This window comes from Papaver somniferum, chromosome 3 (assembly GCF_003573695.1).
Source record: "Papaver somniferum cultivar HN1 chromosome 3, ASM357369v1, whole genome shotgun sequence".
Lineage (NCBI taxonomy): Eukaryota > Viridiplantae > Streptophyta > Magnoliopsida > Ranunculales > Papaveraceae > Papaver > Papaver somniferum.
In genome coordinates, this window is record NC_039360.1 from 193,443,335 (window position 1) to 193,458,436 (window position 15,102).

General features: G+C 37.1%; 1 protein-coding gene and 1 long non-coding RNA gene across 22 annotated transcripts; one reads left to right on the plus strand and one right to left on the minus strand.

The window, feature by feature from the left end:
- Positions 1 to 208: 208 nt before the first annotated feature.
- Positions 209 to 6,240, minus strand: LOC113358323. 21 transcript variants are annotated; one of them, XR_003364496.1, is made up of 8 exons: positions 5,673 to 6,240; positions 4,684 to 5,565; positions 4,376 to 4,608; positions 3,891 to 3,941; positions 3,660 to 3,728; positions 2,784 to 2,891; positions 867 to 2,166; positions 209 to 786 (listed from the first exon to the last, which is right to left on the minus strand). It is a non-coding gene; the product is annotated as an uncharacterized LOC113358323 (long non-coding RNA). The 21 variants fall into 21 exon arrangements; XR_003364495.1 differs by lacking the exon at positions 2,784 to 2,891; XR_003364481.1 differs by having other exon boundaries at positions 867 to 2,891.
- A 1,945-nt stretch (positions 6,241 to 8,185) lies between these two features.
- Positions 8,186 to 11,754, plus strand: LOC113358325. The gene is made up of 2 exons (XM_026601865.1): positions 8,186 to 8,530; positions 9,408 to 11,754. Exon 2 carries the CDS (start codon positions 9,585 to 9,587, stop codon positions 11,490 to 11,492), a length of 1,908 nt encoding a protein of 635 aa, XP_026457650.1. The 5' UTR covers positions 8,186 to 8,530; positions 9,408 to 9,584; the 3' UTR covers positions 11,493 to 11,754.
- Positions 11,755 to 15,102: the final 3,348 nt, after the last annotated feature.

Sequence of the window (15,102 nt, forward strand, 5' to 3'; positions counted from 1 at the left end):
GGACGTGATGAACAGAGATTACAGAATTCGATGTTGAATTTGGACATATTACTTCTTTTATGGAAGCATCATATCTTCTCGGAGTGTATCCATCAGAAGAATTCAATTCCACTGTTGGTTTACATATATTTGGTGCAGATTTTTGTTTTCGATTCTCTTCGTTTCAAAATGACTGTACTAATCATGTATTTCGGTTCATGGATGTAATTGACTGTTATGTAATTATATTTTATTAATCAATGAAGTTTGGAGCTTTCATGCTCCTCATTCCTTCAAACAAACAAAAAATATTGTCTCTTTGATTATTAATACCTAGAATCAAATTAATAGCACCTTCAACTGTGAACCTCCCGATCTATATATAGCAACCGTGATTATCACATGACTATTATTATCTTTATCGATTATTCCCATTCTACCATAATTATTCTCAACCCTTATAACTTCACAATAGTAACGATTGAATTCAATTCAGAGAAACACAGAAAACCCCCCATGAAAAGACTTAATGCCATTGAGAACATCCCACTCAGAAGTTGTCTTGTCTCCTTCACTTTCCATGTCTTCGTTTTTCCTCAACATCTTTCTCTTCTTCATTATTTGTGGAACTCTTTTCTGATATTCGCAATAGTAAACTATGTACAGAGTTTAAGCATCAAGCAAAGCTTATGTGAGAAAAGTACGTATGTGATTACATCGTCACTTGTGAAACTTCAACATCCACTTGGTTGGGGAAGTTGGTGAGTTTAGAGTACATCATCACTGGATCTTGTACTACATCACAGACTAAAAAAAATGATAACGTGTTATTGAATAAGTTTTCGTTGGCAGTCAAGGTGAATGGCAAGAAAATAACCAACATATACCTAATATTCTCAAGCGGTCACTTTTGGTTCATCTTCTCCAAGTAATCCCCATCTTCCTCTCTAATATGCAAACTAATCTCAATTCTTATCTATCGGAACTTAGTATCACAATATTATATGCATGGGGTTCATAGTTGGGTAGAAATGGTAAGCAAATAAACAATTCTGTAATCTCAAAAACAAAAACAAACAACAAAAAAAATCCTTATGGTTACTTGCCAAATCCTTTAGATATCTTAGCAGTGGAAATGTACAATGTAGCTGAGAATTACTTACCCTAATTGTTTCAATGCGATTAATCGATCAATTCCTTTCCCTAATTACGTACCCTAATTATTTCATTAATCCCTTCTGCAATTCTTCTATTATGTGAAACGAAATCATTTTCAGTTCACCATGTGCACTATTCTCAGCTATATCATGATATTCTTTTTTTGCTTCTCTTACTTTTGCAAGTGCAGACACAACACAAATTGATATGCAGATAGAACGAAGCACATTGCGGGTGGAAGGAAACAGCAGAAGAGATGTAAATTTTACTCGTGACAACCAAAGTAAGAGCACGAAAACCCATCAATGTGAAATAAGCACCTGCGAAGCAAAACCCAGAAATCACATCAACTAACCGTTAGAAGGCAGGCGTTATCGAAGAACCAAGAAAAAATTTAAACACATGTCTCAACTGCATTGGAGAAATGCTGAATAACAAACCTAATGTCCCAACTATAGGCTTAAAGATAATTAAAGCTGGAGATAATGATACTAATATTACAGAGAGTTAGGAAGTATGCCATTTTATTCAATGTGTTCCAAGATAATTAAAGTGGGACACTGAACCTGACGTGATTCGAGCACATAACCTTCAGACGCGCTACAATTGCGCCACAGATTTATATTCATGCACATAAATCAGGAGTTAGTTTGGATACCAAAATCCAGCCATGGGATCCACATAGCTCATGCTATATGGCTACTGGTTGTATAAAAACACGAACTATATATGAAACTAAGATAGTAAAATTCCACGTAACATGTATATGATGTAACTTCATAAATATGGAATTGATAAAATTGATCTTATGACTTACAACCATGGATCCACGCCTTGCCCCTCCACTTCTCTGTTATGCGTACACCCTAACAAAATGAAATGTATGTCCCTTGATGGCTTGCTATAACTAACAAAAACTGATCGTAACTAACCTGATACCACCAAAAAACATAAGCACATGCTTCCCTTGAGCTTGAAAACCCCTAAGCAAAGTTAACAACCTGTCCAGCGTTACTTCAAATAGCTCTCCTATAGAAACACCATGAGAATAAAAAGGTTATTTCACTTTCTTATGCACAAACTGCACCCAATTTTAAGGGAAGTATAATAATCCATACATAAATGTTCCTAAATCTTAATTTTGATACCCTTTTATTGATATTGATAATTTGATATCCCTGAGAGGAAAAAAATGAAATGTAGGTAACATTTAAAAATGACAAAAAATTTGATTGTTTATAGAATGAAGTACCTCAGTGGTAAACAAAAAAAATGTGAGGAAGAGTTTTTGCTTTAAGTGGTGGTCATGCTCTCCTTAGACAATGATAATGGATCTTTGTAAGGACCAAATCACTGTGACTGCACTCTGATATGAGTAGTAAAAAAAAGCTGAGGAAGAATTTTTACTTTTAGTTGTGGTGATGCTCTCCATAGACTACGTTAATGGATCTTTGATGCTGCGACTCCAGTGCAATATAACATAGTTTTAAAAGCATTTAAGAAAGATAAGCTGTTGCGGGAGGGTTGAACTGTAACAGAGCATAACTATGGCTGCCCATTGATATGCTGGAGTGCAGGGGAACCTTTAAAACCAAGAAAAAATAAAAACATAAAGAACCCAAAAGCGTAAACACTCAGAAGTATACTTAGTGGGCTAGGAAAGACTCCTTGCACGGGCTTGCAACTGTCGATAATGACGATTCATCAGTTGGATATACAAAATACTCCTTTTCAATGGACGTAGTACAGGTTCACTGTAAATAGAAACGAAAATGCTCATATCCAAGATATTGTGCTTTATAAGGACATGGTCATATACTAGGATAATTGTATTGGATCGCAGGCCTACGTGAGGTTTGTTATGGAATTAATAAAACCATCCACTAAAACAAAGTGGAGAAGAAACTAAGCAAGGATACTATTTAACCATTAACACTTGGACAGCCACAAACTATCCAAGGCACTTGAAAAATATTCGGATTTGAAAATCACCAACTGCGTGAAAAAATAATTGTCAACAACATGAAGATGAGATTTAAGAGACTACTACAAAAATGTGCACACGGTGAAAAATGCCTAGCTGGAAGGAGTTGTCTTGTACATCAAAGATGACGACTGAACAACTTTGAATCACTTACATTCTCTCTAGTTTAGGCTACCAAGTTAAGTCCCCAGTCTATGACTTACTTCACCTCAGCTATAAATAATGTTGTTGCAACCAATAAGTGCAAAGAAAACTCGTGTACTGCTTAAAACCAACGCGTACATCAATTAAAATTGATAAATTACTATACAGTAATACGTATGTACGCTAGATCAGTACCTTATCGCTAGAATTACTGCCAATTCCTACAATTCGGGTTCAAAGAAAGAGAAATGACAATGAACTCACCCAAAACCTAGATTAGTACCACGATTCAGATATAACACTGACAGTGGTTTTTCTAATTCTTTTGTTGACTGTTTTTGATTAATTAAGGACAATTTTCTTCGCGTAAGGCAAGAACACAGCTACGTCTTACCCATGTCAGTACGGATGCAGGGCTATGTAATCACCGCCATCTTCTCCCTTAGGACAAATTTTTTAGTACCTAGTGGTATTTAAAGTGTAAATTAAGTTTGAGTATATGAGGAAATCGAAAAGACTAAATTTTGAAAAAGAGTAATGGATATTACAGCTCGCATGAAGGGGCTAAAATAACACCACTTTTTAAAGAGTGTAAAACGTGCACAAGCACAATACTAAATTTTACCTCCTCAAATGCCATAATGATTCAAGTTCAGATTAACCACGCCAGATAAACCTATGACATGATACACATGAATGAACATATAATTTTCTCAGTACCGAAAAGTGTGCCATGTTTCACAGAAACAAAACTAACTTGATCAATAAAGACCCCTTGAATAGCAGGAAGACAGATTAATGGCTCTTTATTTGGTCTAATTGCATCAAACCCAAAGTGAGGGAAACTAAAAGATACCATTTGAAGAAACATCATTTCACGACGCATGACACTATTTGAAGTACATTTTTATCCTGAACAACACTAAACATATACGGGTATGGGAAACTATTAAACTGTACACACCCAAAATCTCTCTGGAGTGTAATTTGTGTTAATTAAAAACCAAAATCTCTCTGGAGTGTCATTTGTGTTAATTAAAAACCGACTATGGTAAAAACTAATTTAGCTCTAAATCCACTGAAATATGAGGACAAAAGAGAAGAAAATACCTGGATGGATAAATTTAGTTTCCATATTAGAATGAATTAGATTGAAATTCTCCAATCCCGGGCATGTCTGCTTCTCGAATTTAAAGTGCATATTCGCTTTAAAAAGAAGGAAATATTCTCCATCCTTAGCTTTCTCGGGCCTTTCCTTCCTGTTCCCTCTCAATAGAAAGGGTAAGAACAACAACCGTTGCTTGTAAGAAGATAGAGCTTTGTGACTGCGCCATCGAGTCTGTCTAAAATGATAATCATTGTTAGTTTAGAAGCTTCATCAGGGAATAAATAAAAGGAGAAACTATGGGTTTACTTACATTCCACTAAAACGGATCTGGCGGTGGTGATGGTGACGGCGGCAATTGATTCTTAAATCTCTTTAGAAAAATTTAGTTAACCCAACCACAACTTCAAATCTTGTTATTAATTTCAGCATGTTAGAGTTATTCATGTTCACCGGCGAGTTAACTGATTGGACCCTAAAAAGGAATATTCATGGTGTCGATGGAGCCTTCGAGTAAGCTGAGTGGTTAGGCTAATAACTGTGCAAACTTTTGTTATACCTACAAACCATGGGAGAATAAATTCAAGAAACCTATAAGAAATAAGACTGTAAATTCTGTAACATATTCACCACAGATTTCCGTATTCAACCAAAAAGCAGTAAGACAATATGAATTTAAACAGTTTGAAGGTAAACATAATAAATCATCTTATTACTGAACCAAGATAAACTGCAAATACACTGATTCAAGGTTAGCATTCGTGAACCAATACAACCCCTGCATACACCAATTTAAAGTATCTTTTAAGTCACAGAAATTTCAAGTATGCTAAATATGGCAGAACGTTGAAAATCGGGATGTGAAATTAGTAAGAGACTACCTTGAAAACTTAGGCTGGTTGATTTAGTAATCCAAATACGGTCAGAAAATTTATAGTTGTGTGGAGTTGAGCTAGTGATGCGTCGACAAAACAAAGAAAGGTCTTCCTTGAAACACAAAACTATATGTGAGTATTTAAGAACTTCATATGAGAGTAAAAATGAAGTAATATATAAACAACTTTGGACTGCAGACGACAAATTACTTTTTAACACATAAAAAAGAATTTGAACCCTAAATTTAATAGATGCAATTATTTGGAGATTCAGAGCTCCTTGAAGCACTACATCGCCTTCCCCTTGACGATGGTAACACCTACAGATCAAACAGACAAAAATTAAGTATTCTGCTCCAAGTGGTTTCAGAGAGGCAAAAGAGAGAAAAGATGGTTCTTGAGAAATCTTGAGAAAGTAAGGTTATACCGTACGAACTCCTTCCCATCCCAAAATTCGTTCACCACACCGACCCACTTAACAATACCGTGAGTGTTTTCAGCCGTCTAATGACTACTCCATCCCGAGCTTCCTGACCTTCGCATCGGGTCTGTATTAAACGTCGTCCGTCTGATAACTTTTGTCATCATGGACATAAACCTCATACCTTTTTATAACTATGATAAGTAGAACACAGACAACAAAATAAGAAATTATAACATTCACCGATTAAATAAAGTTCTCAATCAAAAGAAAAATTGACCAAGCATAGTTGCATAATTAAGTCACGATAAAAAAGAAAGAAACCGTGAAAACATCAAAATAAGAACAGGAGATAAGCTAAAGATTAAGAGAGCAAACCCTAGAATTTGTGTTTATAAACATGGTCTCCATTTTTCTTTTCATTTTTTTTCTTCACATCTGTTATATCTTCAAAAGAGAAGATCAAATACACATGATTTGATTTTCTTCTCAGAATGGATTGCGGGTAACTCAGCCAAGGAAACAAAGAAGAAGAAAGCATCTCTCGCTTTGTCCGCATCTATCTCCCTCGCTAACCAAACATCAGAACTCAATTCATTAAAAGAAGGAAGAAAAAAATCAACCGAAATTTTGTTCACCCATATACCCACCCCGTAACAATACTACAAATTTCTGGTCGTCCAAGTTAAAAACTCGATCCGGAAGACAGAGACCGACGGATGGGCCTCCCGGATGAATCTTGTCCGTTCTTTGACTCTTTGATCACAAAGACAAAGACCACGTCTTTTTATAACATTGATTTAAGTTAATCATTAAAAGATAATTTCGATCTTTTGTTATAATTAGGTCACCCCTTATCCTCATTTAAGGCATTTAAATATATAAGCGTCCACAAAACCATTTGATTGGAGCGTTCCTGTAATAGGTTCTTTTTTTGGGTTATTTAACGTTTGGTACCCAGTAAATATCCAACACCTAGTTTTGGGATCCAATATTTGAAATAGTAAGGGTTGGTACCTTGACTGGATGTTGACTGTCAGCAATTCTGTTTGACCCCGTTATTTTAGTTTTCTATTTTATAATTATTACAAATTAAATTTTTAAAAGAAATGGAGTTATTAAAACATCCATAAAAATACACCTCTGTCACACCTTCCCTAACAACACCGGTTTTTCACATGTTCTTCCTTCTTCTTTGCACCTGCACCACCGTAACTTCTACTCGTTTCTACCTCCAACACCACTAACATCCACCAGCACTGACCACCTCCAACACAATCAATATAATAAAATTCAATTAAAACCCATCCCCAAATCCACCCCACCCTTGTTAACAGATGACCAATCAAACCGTTTCTATCCTTTTCTATTATCTAATCAGGATTACCCGTTCTCATATTAACATTCAATTCAACGAAACATCAAGAACCACTATAATTATTAAATCATTCATATACATAATCACTATATAAGGATTCTTCTAACCATATCACCGGAACCAAATCAGGCTGTTGCAAGTACATCGTTGTTGATGGATCAACCATTAACTTAGACCACAAATCAAATCTCTGGAAATCGTAACAAACGGGTTTGTAACTGGATCTCGATTTAGATATCGTAGACGCTTATCGACTTGGGCATCACATCAGTAATCCAAACTTCTACCGCTTTATTGTTTTAATCAATTTCTAAACCTTTCTTATAAGTTGAAATAGCATCATCAGAACTTACCTAAACCAATTAAAGTAGCACCTAATCTACTGTACCGTTTACTCCCATGTGGTTTACTTTCAAAAAAATAAATAAATTCAGCATATTAGTTAAAGCTTATGTGTGTTGGTGAAGTGATGCATAGGCATATGCTGCTGGTTTATCACCACCTGGGAAAGCGGCGTTTCCCTTCGCAATAGCTCCTTCCGCCATGGACGAAGTTGGTTCCATACTTCCATGAAACAAAAGAGATAAGAATACGAAAAGGCGACAATTTAGTTTTAGAATCTTGGACTTAATCATGGCCGTTTATCGGGTTTTTATTAGGGATAGAATCGTAACTTTGAATAAAGTTTTAATGAAAATTAAAGAAATAAAATAATGGGTTAAATAGGGTTGTTGACAGCCAACATCCGGTCAAGTACCAACCCTAATATTTCAAATATTAGATACCAAAATTAAGTGTTGGACATTTACTGGGTGCGAAACGCTAAATAACCTCTTAATTTTTTCTTTTTTTTTTGTCATAAATTAGATCACCCCTTAAATAATAATCTTTGGAGCGCCCACGAAACCATTTGGTTGGAGCGCCCTATAAAAAAAAAAAGTAGTATGTATAAAAGTTAATGGAGTGTTTGCTACAGAACGTAACACTGAACTATGGACAAATAGGGGCAATTCCGGAATTTAAATAATCTTTGGATATGATTATAAGAGCGCCCTATAATCTTTTTTTTTTTTTGTCTATATAAGAGCCCACGAAACCATTTGGTTGGAGCGCCCTATAAAAAAAAAAGTAGTATGTATAAAAGTTAATGGAGTGTTTGCTACAGAACGTAACACTGAACTATAGACAAATAGGGGCAATTCCGGAATTTAAATAATCTTTGGATATGATTTTCATCGCCTTCGTCTGTAATATTGCCCATATCCCCAATTTATTTTAAAATTTTCAGATAGGGTTTCAGTTCCAATTTCTAAACCTATTTTTCAAACATATTGTTTATTATACGGTTTAAATACGAATCGATCTCTTCAATGATCTAAAGTTTCTTGAGTTCGGTTATACGAATTCTGTGGGGAGTTCATATATATATATATATATTATATAACTCAGAGTTGACTTGTTTCTGAAATCGTTGCTTAAATCACTGGTACAGATACTCCTATCTTTCATTGTGACGTTTTTTGTTTTTGTTTTTGGGGCTTCGATTTATTATGTAATTCTTGTAATTGAACTGTTGTATAAACTGCTTTATGAAGATCAGTTAGGGTTTCGTTTGGAAATGTGTTTTTGCTAGTTAGTTCGAGTTCTTGTCATTATTGAATACCGTGTTTATGAATTCAGTACATGAATTAGATTTGTCTGGGTCGGAAGAGGTTAGTGGATTATCAAATTTTAGAAAACATTATCTTGTTGGTAGAAAAGAAGTTGAAAGTGGTAGAAAGTTAGGAATGGGTAATTGTAGGTAGTGGTCATTAAGTTAAGGTGAACTCTGGAGGGAAAGATGGATGCTTGGACTTTTTATGTAGCTGTTGCCAGAGTGTGTAACAAACTAGAGTTTAGGACTTACCCTAGCAAAAGATTATCAATTACGACGGAAAAATAATTAGCCAGGAAAGCCTCTTTGATTTGCATTGAGTAAAAACTGAAGGCCTTTTATATAATCTATTTCTTGGTAATTACAAAATTAAATAATTTTCTTGCAAATTTGCAACTAGTGCAGTTCTATTTATAGGCATGATATATCATCTTTTTATGGATATTATAAGAAGTTGCTCTGACAAGATATGGATACAGACAACTGTTAGCTTATACGACTTTCATTTGTACATTGTGCTTTCCACTTGGAGTTCAGGTTTATCTGCCTGCGAATAGAAATTCCGTTGCTCTTCTAGATTTGTTGACTGAATTATTAAAGCCACTGGTTTATCGTTGCCAAACCTCGAGATGCCATTTTTCTTATGTTTGTACTTCACTCTTTTAGGCTGACTTCTTCTAATTCTGACATGCTGTCTTTTTATCTGCAGGTCCTGAATATAATTTTTTATCAGTTTTTTAGATTGGGATTATTCTGATAGTAGTTCTTGTATAGTGTTTTGTTTATATGATTGGAGCTTACTTTAGTCGGGAGCATATAACCCGTATGGCATGAGCGAAACCATTTGCATCATTCTATAGCTGAAACTGTTATATCCGGTGAATATATGGCCAACTATTCTTTGGCTGTCCGCAATCATTTGGTTGTCCCTGATCATTTGGCAGTTCCCGATCACTTGGCAGTCCCTGATCAATTGGCTGTGGCTGATCACTTGGGTATCCCTGGTCCGTTATCTGTCTCTGGTGACTTGGCTATTCCAGATCATTCTTTATCACTGGCTGACCATTCTTTAGTTATAGGGCAAGAATTTGCTGATGTAGAAACATGTCGAAGGAGTCTGAAAGATATCGCTATAGCATTGCATTTTGACCTTCGTATTGTGAAGTCAGACCGAAGCCGGTTTATAGCCAAATGTTCGAAGGAAGGATGCCCATGGCGTGTCCATGTAGCAAAATGTCCAGGTGTTCCAACTTTTACTGTTAGAACTTTGCACGGAGAACACACTTGTGAAGGTGTTTTAAATCACCATCATCAGCAAGCATCAGTTGGCTGGGTTGCTAGGTCTGTTGAAGCACGTCTGCGAGATAATCCACAATACAAACCAAAGGAAATCTTGCAGGACATACGTGCACAGCATGGGGTTGCTGTTTCATACATGCAGGCATGGCGGGGGAAGGAGCGTAGTATGGCTGCAGTTCATGGAACATTTGAAGAAGGTTACCGTCTCCTTCCTGCATATTGTGAACAGGTTAAGAAGACAAACCCAGGAAGTATAGCATCGGTTTTTGCTGGGCACGAGAATCACTTTCAACGTCTCTTTATTTCATATCGTGCATCAATATACGGCTTTATAAAAGCTTGCAGGCCACTTCTAGAACTTGATAGAACCCACCTCAAAGGAAAATTTCTCGGGTCTTTACTTTGTGCTGCAGCTGTTGATGCAGACGATACACTGTTCCCTTTGGCATTTGCTATTGTTGATTCAGAAAGCGATGAAAATTGGATGTGGTTCCTTTCAGAGTTGAGAAAACTGCTTGGGGTAAATACTGAGAGTATGCCCAGGCTTACGATATTATCTGACCGACTAAGAGGTATTTTGGAAGCGGTGGAAACTCATTTTCCTAGTGCTTTCCATGGGTTTTGTCTGCGTCATGTTAGTGAAAATTTTCGTGATGAGTTTAAGAACACAAAATTGGTAAACATCTTCTGGAGTGCTGTTTATGCTTTAACTGCTGTTGAATTTGAATCCAAGATCTCTGAGATGGCAGAGATTTCACAAGATGTCATGCAATGGTTTCATCGTTTCCCTCCCCGTCTTTGGGCTGTAGCATATTTTGAAGGAGTACGATATGGTCACTTTACTTTGGGAGTAACAGAGTTATTATATAATTGGGCTCTAGAAGGTCACGAGCTCCCGATCGTGCAAATGATGGAGCATATTCGCCATCAACTAACGTCATGGTATAGAGATCGCCGTAACATGGGAATGAGTTGGAATTCTATTCTTGTTCCATCAGCTGAGAAGCGCATTGCAGAAGCTATTGCAGATTCACGTTGTTACCAAGTCCTTCGTGCAAATGAGATAGAGTTTGAGATTGTTTCGACGGAGAGGACAAATATCGTGGACATACGCAGTCGCGTTTGCTCTTGTCGTCGTTGGCAGATCTATGGTTTACCCTGTGCACATGCTGCTGCTGCCCTAATCTCTTGTGGTCATAATGCACATTTATTCGCTGAACGTTGTTTCACAGTGGCAAGTTACCTTGAGACCTATTCTGAGATAATAAACTCTATTCCAGACAAGAGTCATTGGAGGGAACTTGGTGAAGGATCTGATGGTGGAGGTGCCAAAGTTGATCTCTCTATACGTCCACCCAAGACTCGTAGGCCGCCTGGTCGACCTAAAAAGAAAGTTCTCCGGATAGAGAGTTTTAAGAGGCCAAAACGAGTTGTTCAATGCGGTCGATGTCATTTGTTAGGGCATTCACAAAAGAAGTGTACTATGCCAATCTGATTATGACAATACTTGGTTGGAAATCTCTTTTAAAAAGTCAAGTCTTTTCTAATCTGATTTTTTGTTATCAATTTGCAATGGTAATCTAGTTAGTAAGTAGGCCTGTCTTGTAGCAAGAATTTAGGGATTTCCTTGTAATGAATTACTCTTCCCAAAATCTGTATTTGTTCACACAGATCATGTGGAGTATTTTACTTGTGAAGCATGACTAAATTTTTTTATTTGTTAATTCATAAATTCAAGCCTCCTTCGGTTTTTTCAACTCCAGCACTTTATTTTTCAACAGGATCAGATCCAACTGAAGATGATGAAGAGATTTATATACAATTTACTCTAGTACTTTCTGATATGAATTTACTTTTTACGTGGTGTTTTTCAGATAATTGGGTGTTCAGTACTTTCTGATATGAATTTACTTTTTACTTGGTGTTTTTCAGATAATTGGGTGTTCAATAAATGTGATATAAATGAGCGCCGTTGTCATTGACTAAAGTCAAGGTGCATATTAACGCATTTCTTGTTCATTGGTTTGGGGATCAAACTTTCAATCGATTCAATTTCTCCCCCTTAATTCTCAAAGTTGTTCAAACTCGGGAAACACAAATTGGAGTTTCAAAGTTGTGTCTGAATTATCGAAGTTTTTTATTTCCAACCTTCACTGCCACACCTCCTATCCCACCAATGGCTACACAACCACCATCACTCTCTACATCTGCCAGATTTTTTCCTCTACGTTTCCACCACATGGAAACTAGCTCCACCATGCATGTTTTTCAAATGTCACTGGAACATCAAAAAGACAAAAATTTCATTCTTGAAAACCAACCTTGGATAGCAGGAAACCAGGTAGTATTGTTTGAAGATTGGAATATCTTTGTTCGATACCCAGAAAACTGTTTTAAATATGCACCCTTTTGGTTGCAGGTTTTAAACTTACCCAGATATCTAGCTGATGAGAAAACAATCTATGAGCTCACTGAAAAGACAAAAACGGGAACGATCCTACAAATAGATCTGCCTGGGTCTCCATCCAGAGCTTATGTGATGATCGATTTCAACAAACCTTTCATGCCAGGAGTCATGATAAACATGGGAAAAGGTGTGTGGGGTTCAATTTTATTATGAAAATATACCAGTGTTATGTTTTCTTTGTGGATATCCAGGGCACATCTTCAAAGGCTGTACAAACTTCCTCGGAATGGAACAAGCAATGAAGAATGGTAAGTTCCCCAACTTCCCGTAGGGAAGACTTAATGCAAAGATGAAAGCTTCTTTCATAAAAACACAAAATATACAATACATGCAGGAAAACAAGGCAAATAACTTTTTTGTTGGAGAAGCTTCCACAACTCGTACAAACAACAGGGATGATCAAACCCAAGAACAACAACAGATCCACCAGCAACAACAACAACAACATCATGGAATAGATCAAACAACATTGGGGGAAATATGCATCAGGAGCATGAAAACATTAGTAGGGTTAACAATCCAGCTAGACGTCCAAACCGTTCCCAACTCACCTTTCAGAGGAGATGGCTCGCCACGGTTTAGCATGGAACTCGGTAACACACCAGACCAAATCTGCAAAGGTGCTGTCACAAGCCAACCTGCTGATCCGCAAAAACAGAATACCAAAGAACGCTCCCATGCAAAAGCACTTGAGTAAGTCTTTGAGCTCATCAGAAATGTTGGACAATGCCCTAACCAGCAGGGCCACTAAAAGCCACGTCGACTACGCCACCCAATAGCTCAAGCAGATTTGTCACACATGTGGAGGAACATATGGATAAGATCCATCATCAATAGCCCACCAACAAAAGAAATGGAAAATCCCATTCAGTGGAAACCAAAACAACAACATCCGGGTCAACGAATCAACAATCGGATCCGGTTTCGGATAGGGCATCATTCCCAAAAACAAAACCGGGTATCAGTCGAATGTTAGCTTTTTTCACTCATGAGTACACTCAAGTGTTACTCAATGTTTTACAACGTAGGGATGTCAAAGTTAACCTTCTGGTTCACATCATAAATGGAAAATTAGAGGTAATAGTCATTATAAATGCTAGGACGGTGGACCATCACAACATCATGAAACCACTTCGAACCTACAAGATAAGGACTATGAGACCACCAAAGAAGATACCTGAGCGCCTGCAACTTCCAAACACACCATATTTTGGGGTACAACCACCACCTGTAAAAACAAGGAAATATGTCTCGGTAGCCCAACTAGAACAACACACTACAAAGATCCGAATAATGGCATTTGAAGTATCAACACCACGATCAAGAAAACCAAGAAGAACAAAAGTACACAATTCAGCTCCATCACCTAATTCTGAAACTGCCGAACCAACGACTCTCTTCCACAAAGTAATTGCATCATCGACCAAGGATAACAGAGCCAACAATATCAGCACCTCATCAGCAAGACCTGCTTGGAAGCTTTCCTTCAATGAAGAGATTGCAACCACAAATTCACTAAATGCCTTGCGAGATGTTGGCACAGGCCAACACTCGCACCAGTCATGAGTTACTTGGCATGCAACTGTTAGGGTATCCACAACCGCTTGACAGTTTCAAAGGTGCGTGAGTATACACGCAGATTCGTACCAAATTTAATGTTTTTATCAGAAACTTTAGCTTCAGTGGATCATATATCTTTTTTGCAATCTAGCTTAGGATTTCAAATTTATTTTACTGTACCTTGTACTGGACATAGAGGTGGACTCTGCTTGATGTGGACATCCCATCTCAATGTCTCTGTATTAGCATCCAATCAGAGGATTTTACATGTTTATATTTTCTCAACATAAACAAAAGATACACAACCATGGTTATTTACTGGAATTTATGGCCCACCACAACCGGCGGCAAGGAAAGACCTTTGGCAACTTTGGAAGCATCATGACAACCCCAACAATACCGTGGCTACTCATGGGTGATTTCAGTGAGGTTATATCTCAACATGAAAAAAAAAGGAAGACCTATGACAAACAACTAGGTAAAGAATTTTAACACCTTCATCAACTCACATTCCCTTATTGATCTAGGATTTTAAGGTGATGTATACACATGGAGCAAAGTTGCGTTTCATGGATTCAGAGACTTGTTTATATTGCTAGAATGTGGACACATTGATCTCCAGTAAGTGTGATGTTGCTCGAGTGAAAGAGTGGGAAAGTGGGAAATCTTGGTTTAACCAGTTCCAGGTCGTGCGGAGACTTGGTTGATTGTCCACCCACTACTTTGCTAACTCTCTCAACTTCTTGCACGAATTACTCACATTTCTCTTCGTGGATGAACACACGTGTCATAGGCCACCAGATCAAAACCCTAATTAATATCCCCCATGTGACGTGATTGATTTCTCACGAACATGGAGTCTGCAAGGCAGACGTGTATTGGATCAGGAAGTCGTTGACTTGATTAGACGATGAGTCTAAGTATTGTTCAGTCGAGCATGATTTCCAAATACTCTAGGATTCATGGATTGAACATGTCTGCTGGGACGTGTAGTTCTCTAATGAATGATGTTGATAATTGAATCAACATAATGAATATTGATATTCTGAGCAAATATTGCTCATCTGAACAATTATTT